General features: G+C 41.6%; 1 protein-coding gene across 50 annotated transcripts in view; it reads right to left on the bottom strand.

The window, feature by feature from the left end:
- The window catches only part of HPS5 (HPS5 biogenesis of lysosomal organelles complex 2 subunit 2), a 71844-nt gene that overhangs the window by 17988 nt on the left and 37292 nt on the right, over positions 1-16564 (bottom strand). For 32 of the 50 annotated variants that reach the window (XR_014834907.1, XR_014834896.1, XR_014834934.1 and 29 more), the window contains one exon: positions 14007-15637. The exons of 17 other annotated variants lie outside the window; for them this stretch is intronic. Coding sequence is in view for 26 of the 33 variants with exons in the window: in XM_085006958.1 (XP_084863084.1) it covers positions 15577-15637 (61 nt within the window). In the remaining 7 variants the exon portion in view is untranslated. 50 annotated transcript variants of the gene reach the window in all.

Here is a 16564-nt window from a genome sequence, read left to right as displayed (position 1 = left end):
TGCACAGAAAGGAAACCATAAACAAAACAAAAAGACAACCTACAGAATGGGAGAAAATATTTGCAAAATATGCAACCAAGGGCTTAATTTCCAAACTACACAAACAGCTCATGCAGCTCAATATTAAAAAAAGAAAAAGAACCCAATCAAAAAATGGGCAGAAGACCTAAATAGACATTTTTCCAAAGAAGATGGTCAATAGGCACATGAAAAAGATGCTTGACGTTGCTAATTATTAGAGAAATACAAATCAGAACTACAATGAGGTATCACCTCATACCAGTCAGAATGCCCATCATTAAAAAGCCTACAAATAACAAATGCTGGAGAGGATGTGGGGGGAAAGGAACCCTCTCACACTGCTAGAGAGAATGTAAATTGGTGCAGCCACTATGGAAAACAGTATGGAGGTTCCTTTAAAAACTAAAAATAGTATACATGTAAGTGTAACTTGGTCCCCATGCTGTATAGCAGGAAAAAATTTAAATAAAAATTTAAAAAAAAAACAACAACCTAAAAATAGAGTTACCATGCAATCCAGCAATCCCACTCCTGGCATATATCTGGAGAGAAGTCTAATTCAAAAAGGTACGTGCACCCCAGCGTCCATAACAGCACTGTTTACAATAGCTAAGACATGGAAGCAACCTAAATGTCCATCAGCAAGTGAAAGTATTAAGAAGATATGGTATTGGAGTTCCCATCATGGCTCAGTGATTAATGAATCCAACTAGGAACCACAGGGTTGCAGGTTCGATCCCTGGCCTTGCTCAGTGGGTTGGGGATCTGGCATTGCCATAGCTGTGGTGTAGGCTGCAAATGAGGCTCAGATTTGGCGTTGCTCTGGCATAGGCTGGCAGCTACAGCTCCGATTAGACCCCTAGCCTGGGAACCTCCATGTGCCGCAGATGCGGCCCTAGGGGGAGGAAAAAAGAAAGAAGATGTGGTACATATGAGCAATGGAATACTACCCTTCCATAAGAAAGAATGAAATAATGGCATTTGCAGCAACATGGTTGGACCTAAAGATTGTCATACAAAATGAAGTCAGAAAGAGGACAAACACCAAATAACACTTAATCGAGGAATCTAAAATATGATAAAATGATCTTATTTGTAAAACACAGACAGACTCACAAAGAAAACAAACTTATAGTTACCAAAGGGAAAAGGAGGTAGGGAAGGGATAAATTAGGAGTTGGGGGTTGGCAGACATGATGTAGAGCATAGGGAACTATATTCAATATCCTATAATAAGCCAGAATGGAAAAGAATATGAAAAATTATAACTGATTTTTATATTTTAATAATTTTATATAATTATAACTGAATCACTTTGCTGTACAGCAGAAACAAACAACATTGTAAATCAATTATACTTCAATTAAAAAATCAATTATACTTCTATTTAAAAAAAAGCAGTAGGAGTTCCCGTTGTGGCTTAGTGGTTAACGAATCCGACTAAGATCCATGAGGATGTGGGTTCGATCCCTGGCTTTGCTCAGTGGGTAAAGGATCTGATGTTGCCATGAGCTGTGGTGTAGGTCGAAGACATGGCCCAGATCTGGCATTGCTGTGGCTGTGACATAGGCCCACAGCTGTAGCTCTGATTTGACCCCTAGCCTGGGAACCTCCATATGCTGTGGGTGGGGCCCTAAAAAGCAAAAAAAAAAAAAAATTAATTATTTAATTAAATAATAAAAAAACAGTAACAACGAACAACAACAAAAAATAAAAAACAGAGCTCAGGATGAAAGACAAACTTGGGCTGAAACTGGGAACAAGTCATAGAGGGCCTTGTCAATGAAAAAAACTTAAGCAACAGTCAGTCTTAAAGAGAAATAGAGGAGTTCCCTGGTAGCACTATGAGTTAAGGACCTGATGTTGTCACACTGTTGTGCAGGTTTGATCCGTGGCCCAGGAACTTCTGTATGGTATGAGTGTGGCCAAAAAAAGAGAAAAAAAGAATTATATATGAGCCAAAATGATTATTATAACTCAGGAGACGTATTTCAGAAAGCTCTGAGAACTGTTCCACCTATTAGAGGTCAAAGCAGTTATACAGATTTTTGAAACAAAGGGTTATACATCAAATTGACATACTGACAGTTTACATAGTCCAACAAGGCAGGAAGTGGGTCATTGCAGTCCTAAGGAGTGATGCCAGGAAGGAGTTGCTTTCTCTTTTTTCTTTTTGGCAAGTAGGTATTCCTGTGTCTTTTAAGGGAACCTAGTGAATGTATAATACAGATGTACAATGTACATGAAAAAGGAGGGGATAATGGTTCAAAAGGCAGAGAACATTATATGTTAAATTTTTTTTTCTTGACTTGCCTTAAAATAATTTCATTTCATGAGCCTTAAATGCCAAGCTCAAGGATTTGGGCTTTATTTTGAAAGCAGAAGGGAGCCACAGAAAGTTTCTATTGGGAAGTGGCTTGATTAAGGCTGTGCCCCAAGAGGACCAGGATTCTGACAATAGAGCCCCAGTTAACCTCCCATGAGACCCAGGCAATCATTCTTTCTCAGGTGCCTAGGTTTATCCATAAACGAGGATAACTCTACATGTAAATCTAGGAACAATGTCAGGGTAGGAAACAAGTTGGAGGTTAAATTAGCCCTTAGATCCACAAATTTCAGTTCTGGGGCAGGACTGCAGCATCTATCTACCTATCTTTTTTTTTTTTTTTTTTAAAGTTTTATTTTTAGGAGTTCCCATCATGGTGCAGTGGTTAACGAATCCGACTAGGAACCATGAGGTTGCGGGTTCGATCCCTGCCCTTGCTCAGTGGGTTGACAATCCGGCGTTGCCGTGAGCTGTGGTGTAGGTTGCAGACGCGGCTCGGATCCTGCGTTGCTGTGGCTCTGGCGTAGGCCAGTGGCTACAGCTCCGATTTGACCCCTAGCTTGGGAACCTCCATATGCCGCGGGAACGGCCCAAGAAATGGCAAAAAGACAAAAAAAAAAAAAAAAAAAAAAAAAAAAAAAAAAGTTTTATTTTTATGGCCATACTTGAAGCATGTATTAGTTCCCAGGCCAGGGGTCGAATCAGAGCTGCAACTGGGGCCTATCCCGCAACTTGGGGCAACACAGGATCTTTAACTCATTGAGTGAGCCCAGGAATCAAACCTGCATCCTAGCAGAGACAACCATGGGTCCTTACCCCACTGAGCCACAATGGGAACTCCTGCATCTATATTTTTAACAAGCTCCTGTGTTGATTCAGATGGCTGGCAAGTTTGTGAATCATCTGATTGGGCGATACATAAAGCTGGCTCCATTGTGATGTGCTAACACTGAGTGGTGGTGGGGAAGGCCATCCCCAGTGGGGAAGGCAGGGTTCAGAAGTGTTAAAGAGAAAACCACAGGCCCAAAATGGTGTCACTTGTGCTAAAGCCCATGATACCAAACCTAGTCTTAATACTTGACTTAGTTGCAATTTCAACCTTCCCCAGAAATGTAATCTTAACAAGTGAAATTTTCTGGTCAGCACCAAAGAGGTAATCTGTCATGTGTACCCTCTCCATTCCCCACCCCGCTCCCCAGGAAGAAGAGATAATATGCATGATAAAAGTTTTGATGATCCCTTTCCCCAAAAAAGATGTCCTGAGCTAAAAATAATTTTCTTTTTTTTTTTCTTTCTTTTTTTTTTTTTTTTGCTATTTCTTTGGGCCGCTCCCGCGGCATATGGAGGTTCCCAGGCTAGGGGTCGAATCGGAGCTGTAGCCACTGGCCTACGCCAGAGCCACAGCAACGCAGGATCCGAGCTGTGTCTGCAACCTACACCACAGCTCACGGCAATGCCGGATCGTTAACCCACTGAGCAAGGGCAGGGACCGAACCCGCAACCTCATGGTTCCTAGTCGGATTCGTTAACCACTGCACCACGACGGGAACTCCTAAAAATAATTTTCTTTTCTTTTGTTAATAACTCCCTTGTCCCACCCTTCTTCCTATAAAAAAGCATTTGGTTTTGGATTCTAGCTGCTAGAAGGGATGCTGCCTGGTTCATGAGTCACTGAACAAAGCCAATTAGACCTCCTAGTTTACTGTTGAATTTTGTGGTTGTTGGTTTATTGTGGGTTTTGTTTTTTTTTGGGGGGGGGGTGGTTGGCCAAGCACACAGCATGTGTAACTCCCGCTGAACCCTTGCCACAGCAGCAACCCGAGCCCCCTGCAGGGACAATGCCGGATTTTTAACCTACTGTGCCACAAGAGAACTTCTGAATTTTGCTTTTTAACAGAAGTAAAGAAAGTTCCCTTAAGACTGCTCCAGTTGCCTCAGCAAGAAGTAATGAGAATGTGGGTTGGTGGCAATAGCGAATGAAAAAATAAGTGACTAACGGAAAATACTGCCAATGTAGCATTGAGGAAATTTACCTAGAAATTGGAAGTGAGGATTGAGGAAGAGGGAAGAAGCAAGTGTGACAAGGTTTTGAGCCCTGATCATGTAACTGAGCAGGGCCCCCTGGAGCTCCTGGGCACAAAAGCTTTTCTGTGTGTGTGTGTCCCCCAACCTCCTGACCTGCCATTTCTTGTTTTTAGAAAATGGGCCTCATCCAGCCTCCATGGCCTTCCCTGAGTTCCAAGAGGCAGGTTCAGGCAGTAGCTCATCAGGGAAGAAAGTGGATGCAGACAAGGGAGGAAGAGTCAAGCAACAATACTATGGCCTTAGGGATTCTGGTTCTCTCTTAAGGGATACACATAATGACATAGGCATCTTATGCACCTAAGAGAAAAGTTATATTCCTTAACCTTCTTTTCTATTCTTTTCTTTTTTTAAGGCCACACCTTAGGCATATGGAAGTTCCCAGGCTAAGGGCCAGATCAGAGCTGCGGCTGCCAGCCTACACAACAACCACAGCAACTCAGGATCTGAGCTGCATCTGTGACCTACACCACAGATCACGGCAATGCTGGATCCTTAACCCACCGGGCAAGGCCAATGATCGAACCTGCATCCTTATGGATACTAGTCAGGTTCATTACCACTGAGCCACAAGGGGACCTCCTCCTTATGCTTCTTTTAGAAATGAATACTTTAAAATTGAACAGCTTAGAGCCCTTCCTTGGGCTTCTCCCTGCCTTAATTGCACCCTAAACACAATATCCTATAAGCTAAAGATTATGCACCCTGAGCACAATTGCCTGTGGGTTAAAGATTATTATTAACACATGAAATTTTTTAGGAACTTTCCTAGTTTGCCCTGAGCTCTGATCAATATGCCCTCTTTGAGAGTACTGTTATTTTAGGCAATAATCCAAAAGACCACACCACCATGATCATGCCGAGACCTGACACCAGCTTTGACGACTAAGATTTCCCCAAAGAAAGAAGAATGCATGTCTTCCCCAGTCCTGATTGCGATCTGAAAGACTGTTTTTCTTTTTTACTATAAAACTCCCCATAATTCTTCCACATGGAGGACACAGTCTTTAAGGCATTATCATGCTATGGACTCCTTTCTCTGGCAAAGCAATAAAAGCTGTTTTTTTTTTTTCTCTTCCGCCCAAAACTCTGTCTCCATGTTTCTATTTGGCACTGGTGGACAGAGGCAACAATACCTCAAGGGAGTTCTACTGTAATCCCCATTTTACAGATGAGAACCTTAAACTTGGAGAAACAAAGTAATTTCCCGAAGGTCATTTGGACAAAGAGCAGATATTCAAAGCCAGGCAGTCTGCCTCAAGAATCCAAGCTCTCAGCCACTAATCTCCTGCGCAGCCCTGTTAACCAGTCAGGCCTGGAAGCAAAAGTAAGTGAGGCTTATTTTTGTGCATGGTGTGAGAATATGTTCTGGTTTCATTGATTTGCATGCAGCTGTCCAGTTTTCCCAGCACCACTTGCTAAAGAGACTGTCTTTTTCCCATTTTATATTTGTGCCTTCTTTGTTAAAGATTAATTGACCATAGATGTCTGGGTTTATTTCTGGGCTCTCTATTCTGTTCCATTGGTCTGTTTTGGTACCCAGTACCACACTGTCTTGATTATATTGTGGCTTTGTAATATTGTCTGACATTTGGGAGAGTTATGCCTCCTGCTTGTTTTATTTTCCTCAGGATTGCTTTGGCAATTCTGGGTCTTTTATGGTTCCATATAAATTTTTGGATTGTTTGTTCTAGTCCTGAAAAATGCCATGGGTAATTTGATAAGGATTGCACTGAATCTGTAGATTGCTTTGCATAGTATGGCTGTTGTAACGATATTAATTTTTCCAATCCAGGCACATGGAATATCTTTCCATTTCTTTGAATCCTCTTTAATTTCCTTGATTGTTTTATAGTTCTTAGCATATAAGTCTTTCACCTCCTTGGTCAGCTGTATTCCTAGGTATTTAATTTTCTTGGATATGTTTTTAAAGGTATTATATTTTTATATTTCTTTCCTAATATTTCACTGTTACTATACGGAAATGCAACCAATTTCTGAATGTTAATCTTGTATCCTGCTGCTTTGCCAAATTCATTTCTCTGTTCCAGTAGTTTTTGGTGGAGTCCTTAGGGTTTTCTATAAATGGTATCACATCATCTGCATAGAGTAACAATTTTACCTCTTCTCTTCCAATTTGGATACCTTTTATTTATTTAGTTTGTCTGATTGCTGTGGCTAGGACTTCCAATATTATATTGAATAAAAGAGGTAAGAGTGGGCATCCTTGTCTTGTTCCAGATTTTAGTAGGAAGGCTTTCAGCTTTTCTCTATTGAGTATTATATAGGCTGTAGGTTTATCATACATGGTTTTTATCATGTTAAGGTATGTTCCCTCTACATCCACTTTGGTAAGAGTTTTTTTTTGTTTATTTTTGTCTTTCTAGGCCCACACCCTCAGTATATGGAAGTTCCCAGACTAGGGGTCAAATTGGAGCTACAGCTGCCAGCCCGCACCACAGCCACAGCAACTCAGAATCTGAGCCACGTTTGCGACCTACACCACAGCTCACAGCAACACCAGATCCTTAATCCACTGAGCGACGCCTGGGATTGAACCTGCATCCTCACAGATCCTTGCCCGGTTCGTTAAACACTGAACCACGAAGGGAACTCCTGGTGAGAGTTTTTATCATGAATGGATATGGGATTTTGTCAAATGCTTTTTCCGCATCTATTGAGATGATCATGTGGTTTTTGACTTTTCTTTTGTTAATGTGGTGTATGACATTGATTTGCATATGTTGAACCATCTTTGTGAACTTGGGATGAATCATACTTGGTCGTGGTATATGATCTTTTTTATATGTTGTTGGATTCAGATGGCTAAACTCAAAAGGGCTCAAAGACTTAAATATAAGGCACAATAAAACACCTAAGAACATAGGCAAAACATACTCAAACATCAACTGTACAAATGTTTTCTTAGATCAGTCTCCCAAGGCAACAGAAATAAAAACAAAAATAAACCAGTGGGACCTAATCAAACTCAAAAGCTTTTGCACAGTAAAGGAAACCATTAAAAACAACAACAGCAACAAAAAAAAACCTTACAGAATGGGAGAAAATGGTTTCAAATGATGCAACTGACAAAGGCTTAATCTCTGAAATATACAAACAACTTACACAACTCACCAGCAAAAAAACCAACAACCCAACTGAAAAATGGGCAGAAGACCTGAATAGACATTTCTCCAAAGAAGATATACAGATGGCCAACAGGCACATGAAAAAATGCTCGACATCACTAATTATTAGAGAAATGCAAATCAAAACTACAGTGAGGTACCAGCTTACACCGGTCAAAATGGCCATCATTAACAAGCGAACAAATAACTAATGCTAGAGGGGGTATGGAGAAAAGGGTACCCTCCTTTATTGTTGGTGGGAATGTAAATTGGTACAACTACTATGGAAAATAAATATGGAGGTTCCTCAGAAAACTAAAAATAGAACTACCATATGATCCAGCAATCCCACTCCTGGGCATATATCCATATAAAACTTTCACTGAAAAAGATACATGCACCCCTATGTTCATAGCAGCACTATTCACAACAGCCAACACATGGAAACAACCTAAATGTCCATCAACAGATGAATGGATTAAGATGTGGCATATATGTATACACAAAGGAATTCTACTCAGCCATAAAAAAGAACAAAATAATGCCATTTGCAACAACGTGGATGGAAATGGAGACTCTCATACTAAGTGAAGTAAGTCAGAGAAAGACAAATACCGTATGATATCACTTATATTTGGAATCTAATAAACAGCACAAATGAATCTATCTACAGAAAAGAAACAAACTCATGCACATGGAGGACAGACGATTGCCAAAGCGGGTAGGGGAGGGAGTGGGATGGACTGGGAGTTTGGGGTTAGTAGAAGCAAAGTATTACATTTGGAGTGGATAAAAAATGAGATCCTGCTGTATATAGCATAGAGAACTATATCTAGTCACTTGTAATGGAACATGATGGAGGATAATGTGAGAAAAAGAATGTGTGTATTATATATATGTATGACTGACTCACTTTGCTGTACAGCAGAAATTGACACAACAGTGTAAAACAATTACAATACAAAATAAAACATAAGTGTGGCAACCATGAATCAGTCTGCTTAGCATTTTTAGGCAAGTGAAAGTTTACAAATTGTATTTGAAAACATTGCCTAATATCCAAGTAGGCTGTTCAAATTTAAATGCTTAACTAAATATGACTTTTGTTTATTTGTTTTGAGAGATAAAATACTGCCTGCCAAATCAGCAACTGTAGCCACCTGCTAGGGTGAGCAGGTAAGCCCTGAGGGAACTCAGGAAGGAAACAAATACCTGCCACCTAGCAGTCATTACACTGCAGCCACTCCAAAGGTGAGCCCAGAGGAATGCAAAAAAAAACCCCAAAATACCAGAGTTCTTATCATGGTTCAGCGGAAACAAACCTGACTAGTATCCACAAGGACACAGGTTCAATCCCTGGCCTCGCTCAGTGGGTTAAGGATCCGGCGTTGCCATGAGCAGTGGTGGAGGTCGCAGACACTGCTCAGATCTGGTGGTGTTGTGGCTGTGGCATAGGCTGGTGACTAAAGCTCTGATTTGACCCCTAGCCTGGGAACTTCCATATGCCATGGGTTTGGCCCTAGAAAGAAAAAAGAAACAAAATACAGGCCTCAGATACCTGAGGTGCATATCAAAGTAATGATTTCAATGAGCTCAGACCCTTGCATCTTCCTTTACAAAGAAAAGCGCTAAATTCCTTGAAATATCGTTTTCCTTTATTAACAATAATCTTTTGTTCCTACTACCTGCCCTTCTTTGCAAAACTCCTATATACACTTAGCTCCCTCCTGGGCTCTTAGGAGCAGTTTCTCAGAGCTATCTAAAATGCTGCCTCCTGGGTCCTCATTTTGCCCCAGATAATACTTAACTCGGAACTCACAAGTTGTACACCTTTTTTTTAAGTCAATAGTTTCTTTTTCTCAGATGTCGTGGGTTTGTTTTTTCTTCTTCTTTTTCAGCCACACCTGCATCGTATAGCAGTTTCCGGGTCAGGGATCGAATCCAAGCCACAGCTGCAACCTATGCCACAGCTGGAACTCCTGTTGTTTTTAATGCTAGAAAATTCTCTGTACTCTTTTGGTAAATGAGGATTGCTGTAATGTGCCCCAGAAAGATCTGTCGGGAAAATTGCACAACTGTGCCAGTTTAGGCTGTTTCCTCTTCCTGAGATTTCCTCCTGCTGTCTTTCAGAAAGTCACTTGTGTAATAACAAAAGCTGACAGTGAAGGGAGGGCTCTCTACCTTAGTACAGACTCACATTCAACATAATCCAATACAGCCACAATCCAGCTGATACTAGTGGGAAGGTGGGATATTGTGACTTCTAAGAAATTTATATTTGGTCCACATCCCCTTACCTGGCACAAGGTTCCTAAAATGTTTCAAAGTGATGAGAGCAAGAAAGGTATCTTTTGCTAGGGTGATGAGGTGAGTTTGGGACTCCACCTAAGGATAAGGGCTAGTTGCCAATCCCTGACATTGGCCATTGGTGACTGAATTAAACCTCCAGCCCATCTCCCGTCTCAGTCTCACTGCTGCGTTACCTACAGCTTCCAGATTGATGAACCTGCAGAGGTTCAGAGCGGCACTGGGAGAGAGCCTGGAATCTCCTTGCCCTTTCCCTATACCTACCCTTCCATCCAGCTGTTCCTGAGTTACATCCTTTTACAGTAAACTGATAATCTAATTAAGTAAAATGTTTCTCTGAGTTCTGTGAGCCGCTCCAGCAAATCAGTTGGAGCCAAGGTGGCGGCGGGGGGTGGGGGGCGGGGGGGGGTGGGTCACAAGAATCTCTGATTTATAGATAAACAGTCAGAAATAGGAGTTTCCACTGTGGCTTGGCAGTAATGAATCCAACTAGTATCCATGAGGATGTGGGTTTGATCCCTGGCCTCGCTCAGTGGGTTAAGGATCCAGCGTTGCCATGAGCTGTGGTGGAGGTCACAGACGTGGCTCTGATCTGGCATTGCTGTGGGTGTGGTGTAGGCTGGCAGCTACAGCTCAGATTTGGCCCCTAGGCTGGCAAGTTCCATGTGCTGTGGGTGTGGCCCTAAAAAGCCAAAAAAAAAAAAAAAAAAAAAAAAAAGAGAGAGAGAGAGAGAAGGCATACTTCAGATACTGTGGGTTTGGTCCCTAGACCACAGCAATAAAGCGAGTCACATGAATTTTTTTTTTCCTAGTGCATGCAAATGTTATATTTACACTATATTGTAGTCTATTAATGTGTATAGCATTATATCTTTAAAAATGCATATACCTTAATTAAAAAATAATGCTAAAAGAAATCATCTGAGCCTGAGGCAGGAGATAGGTGGGTTCCAGGACAGACATTTACAACCAGCCACCAGTTTATACTTTAAGATGGAAATAACAGGAACAAGGTAAATATCTGGACTTCACCTTCTGAGGACACTTTAAACAATAGTAATGGCAGGGGCAGAGAGGTGCTAAGCCTGGCCTTGGCAAAAGATCAAGAGGTCATGAGCCTCCCATCCTTGGGGTCAGAAAGATCCCAACTACACATGCACAGAAAGACCCCTCAGGATCAGAAAGGGAGGGGAAGCCAGGTCATAATAAGTCCTGGTAACCTATGGGAATCAACTATGGGAGGCCTTGCTCTGGAATCCGTCTTGGCCAAAAGATGTGCACGCACATTGGGAAGGGCCCTGGGTTCAATCAGGTGTTAAGAAACAAAGCAAAATAAATGGTCAAAGGAAAACAAAGACCCGGAAGAACTGCCCCTATGTAAGTAACTTAAATCACCCCTTTGGCATGATGCCCACCAGCAAGGGTATCCACTCCTGAATGTGCCATTTTGCTTCTAAACTGCTTCCCTGTGTGCTCTCCCACATGCCAACCGTATCACTAATAATAAACTTTGTACCTGTTTTTACAGTCCTTGCCTCTTTGAAACATTCTTGCTTTCAACAGGGGCAACAATCAGGGCAATTCTGCTTTTAGCCTCTAGCCCCTAATGGTCTAGTGGCTAGGATTCCAGTTTTCACCCAGGCTGCCCGGCTCAATTCCTGAGCAGGGAGTTAAGATCTTGCTTCAAGCCTTCACTCACTCCTGTTTCTCTAAAGTCAAGTCTTCAGGGAGATGTCATCTTTTTGCTGGTGGAGGGTTTTGCCTCCATGTTAATGGCTGCTCACTGCTCAGGGTGGTGTTTGCTGAAGATACAGTGACTGTGGTGATTTCTTAAAAGAAGACAACAAAGAAGTTTGCCACATTGATTGACTTTAATTTTTACAAATGGTTTCTCTGTAGGAGGCAATACTGTTGGATAGCATTTTATCTATAATAGAACTTCTTTCAAAATTGGAGTCAATTTTCTCTCAGCCCTGCTGCTGGGGTTTTTTTTTTCTTTTAGGGCCGCATTTGCGGAATATGAGGGTTCCTAGGCTAGGGGTCCAATCGGAGCTATAGCTGCTGGCCTACACCAGAGCCACAGCAATGCTGGATCCCAAGCCTCGTCTGCAACCTACACCACAGCTCACAGCAATGCTGGTTCCTTAACCCACTGAGGAAGATCGGGGATTGAATCCACATCCTCATGGATACTAGTCGGGTTCGTTAACCGCTGAGCCACAAGGGGAACTCCTGCTGCTGTTTTATCAACTAAGTTTATGTAATATTCTAAATCCTTTGTTATTTCAACAATCTTCACAGCATCTTCAACAGGAGTAGATTCCATCTCAAGAAACCACTTTTCTTTGCTCATCCATAAAAACCAACTTCTCATCCAATAAGGTTGTATCATGAGATTGCAGCAATTCAGTCACATCTTCAGGCTCCCTTTCTAATTCTAGTCCTCCTGCTATTCTACTTCTACCTTATCTGCAGTTACTTCCTCCACTAAAGTTTTGAACTCCTCAAAGTCATCCATGAATTTGGAATCAACTTCTTCCAAACCCCTATTAATTATGTTAATATTGCCCTCTTTCCATGAATCATGAATTTTTTTTTTTTTTTTTTTGGTCTTTTTAGGTCCGCATCTGCAGCATATGGAGGTTCCCAGGCTAGGAGTCAACTGGAGCTGCAGCTGCTGGCCTACACCACAGCCACAACAATGCCAGATCTAAGCCACATCTGTGACCTACACCACAGCTTACGGCAACGCTGGATCCTTAATCCACTGAGTGAGGCCAGAGATCAAACCTGCATCCTCATGGTTCCTGGTTAGACTCAGTTCCACTGAGCCACAGTGGGAACTCCTGAATATTCTTAATGGTATCTAGAATGGTGAATCTTTTCAAAGTGTTTTGAATTTACTTTGCTCAAATACATTAGAGGAATCATTATCTAAGGCAGCTGTAATTATTTTGTTAATATAATGTAAACAAAATGCATTTCCTAAGTAATAATACTTGAAAGTATTATTTCCTAAGTATTAATATGTATTTCCTAATAATACTTGAAAGCTGAAATTACTCCTTGACCCATGGGCTACAGAATGGATGTAGCGTTAGCAGCATGAAAACAACAGGAACCTCATACATCTCCATCAGAGCTCCTGGGTGACCAGGTGCGTTGTCAATGAGCAGTAATGATTTGAAAAGAATCTTTTTTTCTGAGCAATGGGTCTCAACAGTGAGCTTAAAATATTCAGGAAACCATGCTGTAAAAACACCTGTGCTGTCGTCCAGGTTTGTTGTTCTATTTACAGAGCACAGGTGGAGCTGACTTAGCATAATTCTTAAGGGCCCCAGGATTTTCACAATGGTAAAATCTTTTAAGGACTGGCTTCAACTTAAAAGTCACCATCTGCAGTAGCCCCTAAGAAGAGAGGTAACCTGTCTTTGAAGCTTTGAAACCAGGCATTGACTTCTCGTTTTAACTATGAAAGCACTAGATGGCATCCTTTTCCAATAGAAAGCTGTTCTGTCTACACTGAAAATATATCAACTGTAGCCACCTTCATTCACTACCTGAGCGAGACCTTCTGGATAACTTGCTGCAGCTTTTACATCAGCACCTGCTGCTTCACCTTGTACTTTCATGTTATGGAAATGGCTTCTTTCCTTAGTCCTCATGAACCAGCCTCTGCGAGCTTCAAACTTCTCTCCCACAGCTTCCTCATCTCTCTCAGCCTCCAGAGAATTGAAGGCTTTGCTCTGGATTAGGCTTTGGTTTAAGGGAACCTTGTGGCTGGCTTGATCTTCTACCCAGACCACCAAAACTTTCTCCACATCGGTGATAAGACTCTTTCACTTCCTTGACATTTGGGTGTTTAGTGGGACAGCACTTTTGATTTCCTTCAGGTAGTCTTCCTTTACATTAACCACCTGGCCAACCGTCTGATGCAAGAGGCCTAGCTTCTGGCCTACCTCAGCTTTCACATGAGAGATGTGTAACTCTTCCTTTCACTTGAACACTTATGGGCCATTACAGGGCTACTAATTAGCCTAACTGCAACACTGTTACGTCTCAGGGAATGGGGAGCCCTGAGGAGAGGGAGAGGGATGGGGAAGGACCAGTGGGTGGAGCAGTCAGCACACACACAACATCTATTTGGTTCACCGTCTTATATGGGTGCAGGGATGCCACTGAGGAATTACAATAGTAACCACATATCACTGATCACATATCACCGTAATATAATAATACTGAAAAAATTCGAAGAACTATGAAAATGTGACAGAGACACCAAGTGAGGAAATGCTGTTGGAAAAATTGTGCCCATAGAATTACTCAATGCAGGGTTGCCACAAACCTTCAATTTGTAAATAAGGGAGTATCTGTGAAATACAATAAATCAAAGTGCAATAAAAACAGGTATTACAGTTAACCACCTGGACCTGTGATGGGAGTCTGAAGTGAGGGCCGCCTTGTGAGACTGAGCTTTTAACCTGGGGAATCTGATCTCCTATCTCCAGGTAGGTATTTATTATTCCAGGCTTTACATTTATTGCTAATATACCATGCTCTATAAATATACAGGAGCCTGAAAATAGCAATCTAGAACTTAAATAATATAGGCACTTGCTATCGTCTTTATCAGTACTCAGCCCTCCTTTATTACGGCTTTTTTTTTTTTTTTTCTTTTTTGGCTGCCCCGAAGCCTATGGCATTACTAGGCCAGGGATCAGATCCAAGGTACAGTTGTGACCTACATCACAACTGTGGCAACACTGGATCCTTTAACTCACTGTGCCAGGCCAGGGATTGAACCTGCGTCCTGGTGATGCAACGATGCCACGGATCACATTATGCTACAGGGGGAACTCCTTTTAATGGCTTTTAAAAAACATTTTTTTAAAGTGCATGATAACTTTGGGCTACTCTGTTGAGTGAAGACTGGAGTAAAACATTTCCAGTAATGAATAAGATGTATACAGGTTGAGATTAGAAAATGTCAAATGGTGGAAAAAATAATTTTAACGTAGCTCAATTTAAACATGGGGCCATTTAAGTATCTAATTTCAATCTTCAGTATTTCACTTATTTTACATGTTAATTCCATTATACCAGGTCTTATTTTGGTAATTTCTCAACTGTTCCAAACAAGACAAAAAAGGAATTCAATTTCTGTCAATTACATTGTGTGTCTTCACGTGACCAGGATGAGAAATTTCTGCTCCCTACACAGCAGTCCCAAGAGGAAAAGAATTCTCCCAGTCCACCAGTGAGGAACAAGTAACACTGTCATTCAGAATAAGGACTGGAGGGAGTTCCCTGGTGGCTCAATGGGTTAAGGATCCAGTGTCATCACTGCTTTGGCATGGGTTTAATCCCTGGCCCAGGAACTTCCACATGCTTCAGGCATGGCCAAAAAAAAAAAAAAGAATAAGGACTGGACAGCTGGATAGCTGGGAACATTCACATTCTTTCTCCTTCCAGAGCACTTCATTTCAGCAAACAGGACCAATTCCTTTCAAAATTCAACTTTAGTCAAAAATCACTGAAGTCACAGATAAAGCCACAAATGCAGACATTATAAGACATGGACAAAAGTGCTCCAATAAGGCGGCAGGGATCTCAGGTGGGGCCTTTTCTTCAATAACAAATGCATTCAGAAGGTTCAGGAGCATGATTCCATTTTCCTGAAAATGTCCTGACACCCTGCTGAATCTTCTTCAACTATGCCTGCTGAGACCAGAGAAACCGATCACATTTTTCAAGCATGCTTTGTATCAAGGCTCTGGAATACCAAAGAAGAAAAGCACATTTAGTTGTTACTATTCACTCTTTTCACAAAACTGATAAACCCACAAAGAAGCAGAGGATTCAAAAAGCTGACTGACTCTGTGCATCAAAAGACACAATCAACAGAGTGAAGAGTTCCCACTGTGGTGCAACGGGATCGGCAACATCTCTGCAGCGCCAGGATGAAGGATGCAGGGTCAATCCCTGGCCTGGCAGAGTGGGTTAAAGGAGCTGGCACTGCTGCAGCTATGGTGTAGGTGAAAACTGCCGCTCAGATCTGATCCCTGACCTGGGAATTCCATATGCCGTGGGACAGCCAAAAAAGGAAAAAAAAAACAACAACAGAGTGAAAAGGCATTTTATGGAAACAGCATCTTGTCCTATCAAATAAGAGAAGATATATGCAAATTGTATATCTGAGAGGTTAATATCCAGAATATATAAAGAATTCATATAGCAACAACAACAACAAAAATAGTTTTAAAATGGGCAAAAGACTTGAACAGGTATTTCTCCAAACATGACATTCAAATGGCCAACTAGCACATGAAAAGATGTTCAACATCACTAATTATTAGGGAAATGCAAATAAAAACCACAATGAGGTAGCACCTCATGCCCATTAGGATAGTTACCATAAACAAACAAAACAGAAAACAACTAGTGTTGGTGAGGATGTGGAATAACTGGAACCTTTGTGCCCTGGTGATGGGAATGTAAAATGGGACAGGTTCTAGGTGCCTCAAAAAATTAAAAATAGAACTACCCCTGATCCAGCAATTCCACTCCTGGGCATATACCCCAGAGAACGGAAAACGGGGTCTCAAAAGAGATCTTTGAACACTCATGTTCATAGCAGCATTACTCACAGGAGCCAAGAGGTAGAAGCAACCCAAGTGTCTATGGACAGATGAGTGGATAA

The sequence above is a fragment of the Sus scrofa genome, chromosome 2, assembly GCF_054392235.1.
Source record: "Sus scrofa isolate SSC_HxYL_T2T_F1_AM1 chromosome 2, Sscrofa_HxYL_maternal_Yorkshire_Landrace_v2.0, whole genome shotgun sequence".
Classification (NCBI taxonomy): Eukaryota; Metazoa; Chordata; class Mammalia; order Artiodactyla; family Suidae; genus Sus; species Sus scrofa.
This window is presented reverse-complemented; position numbering and strand designations above follow the sequence as displayed.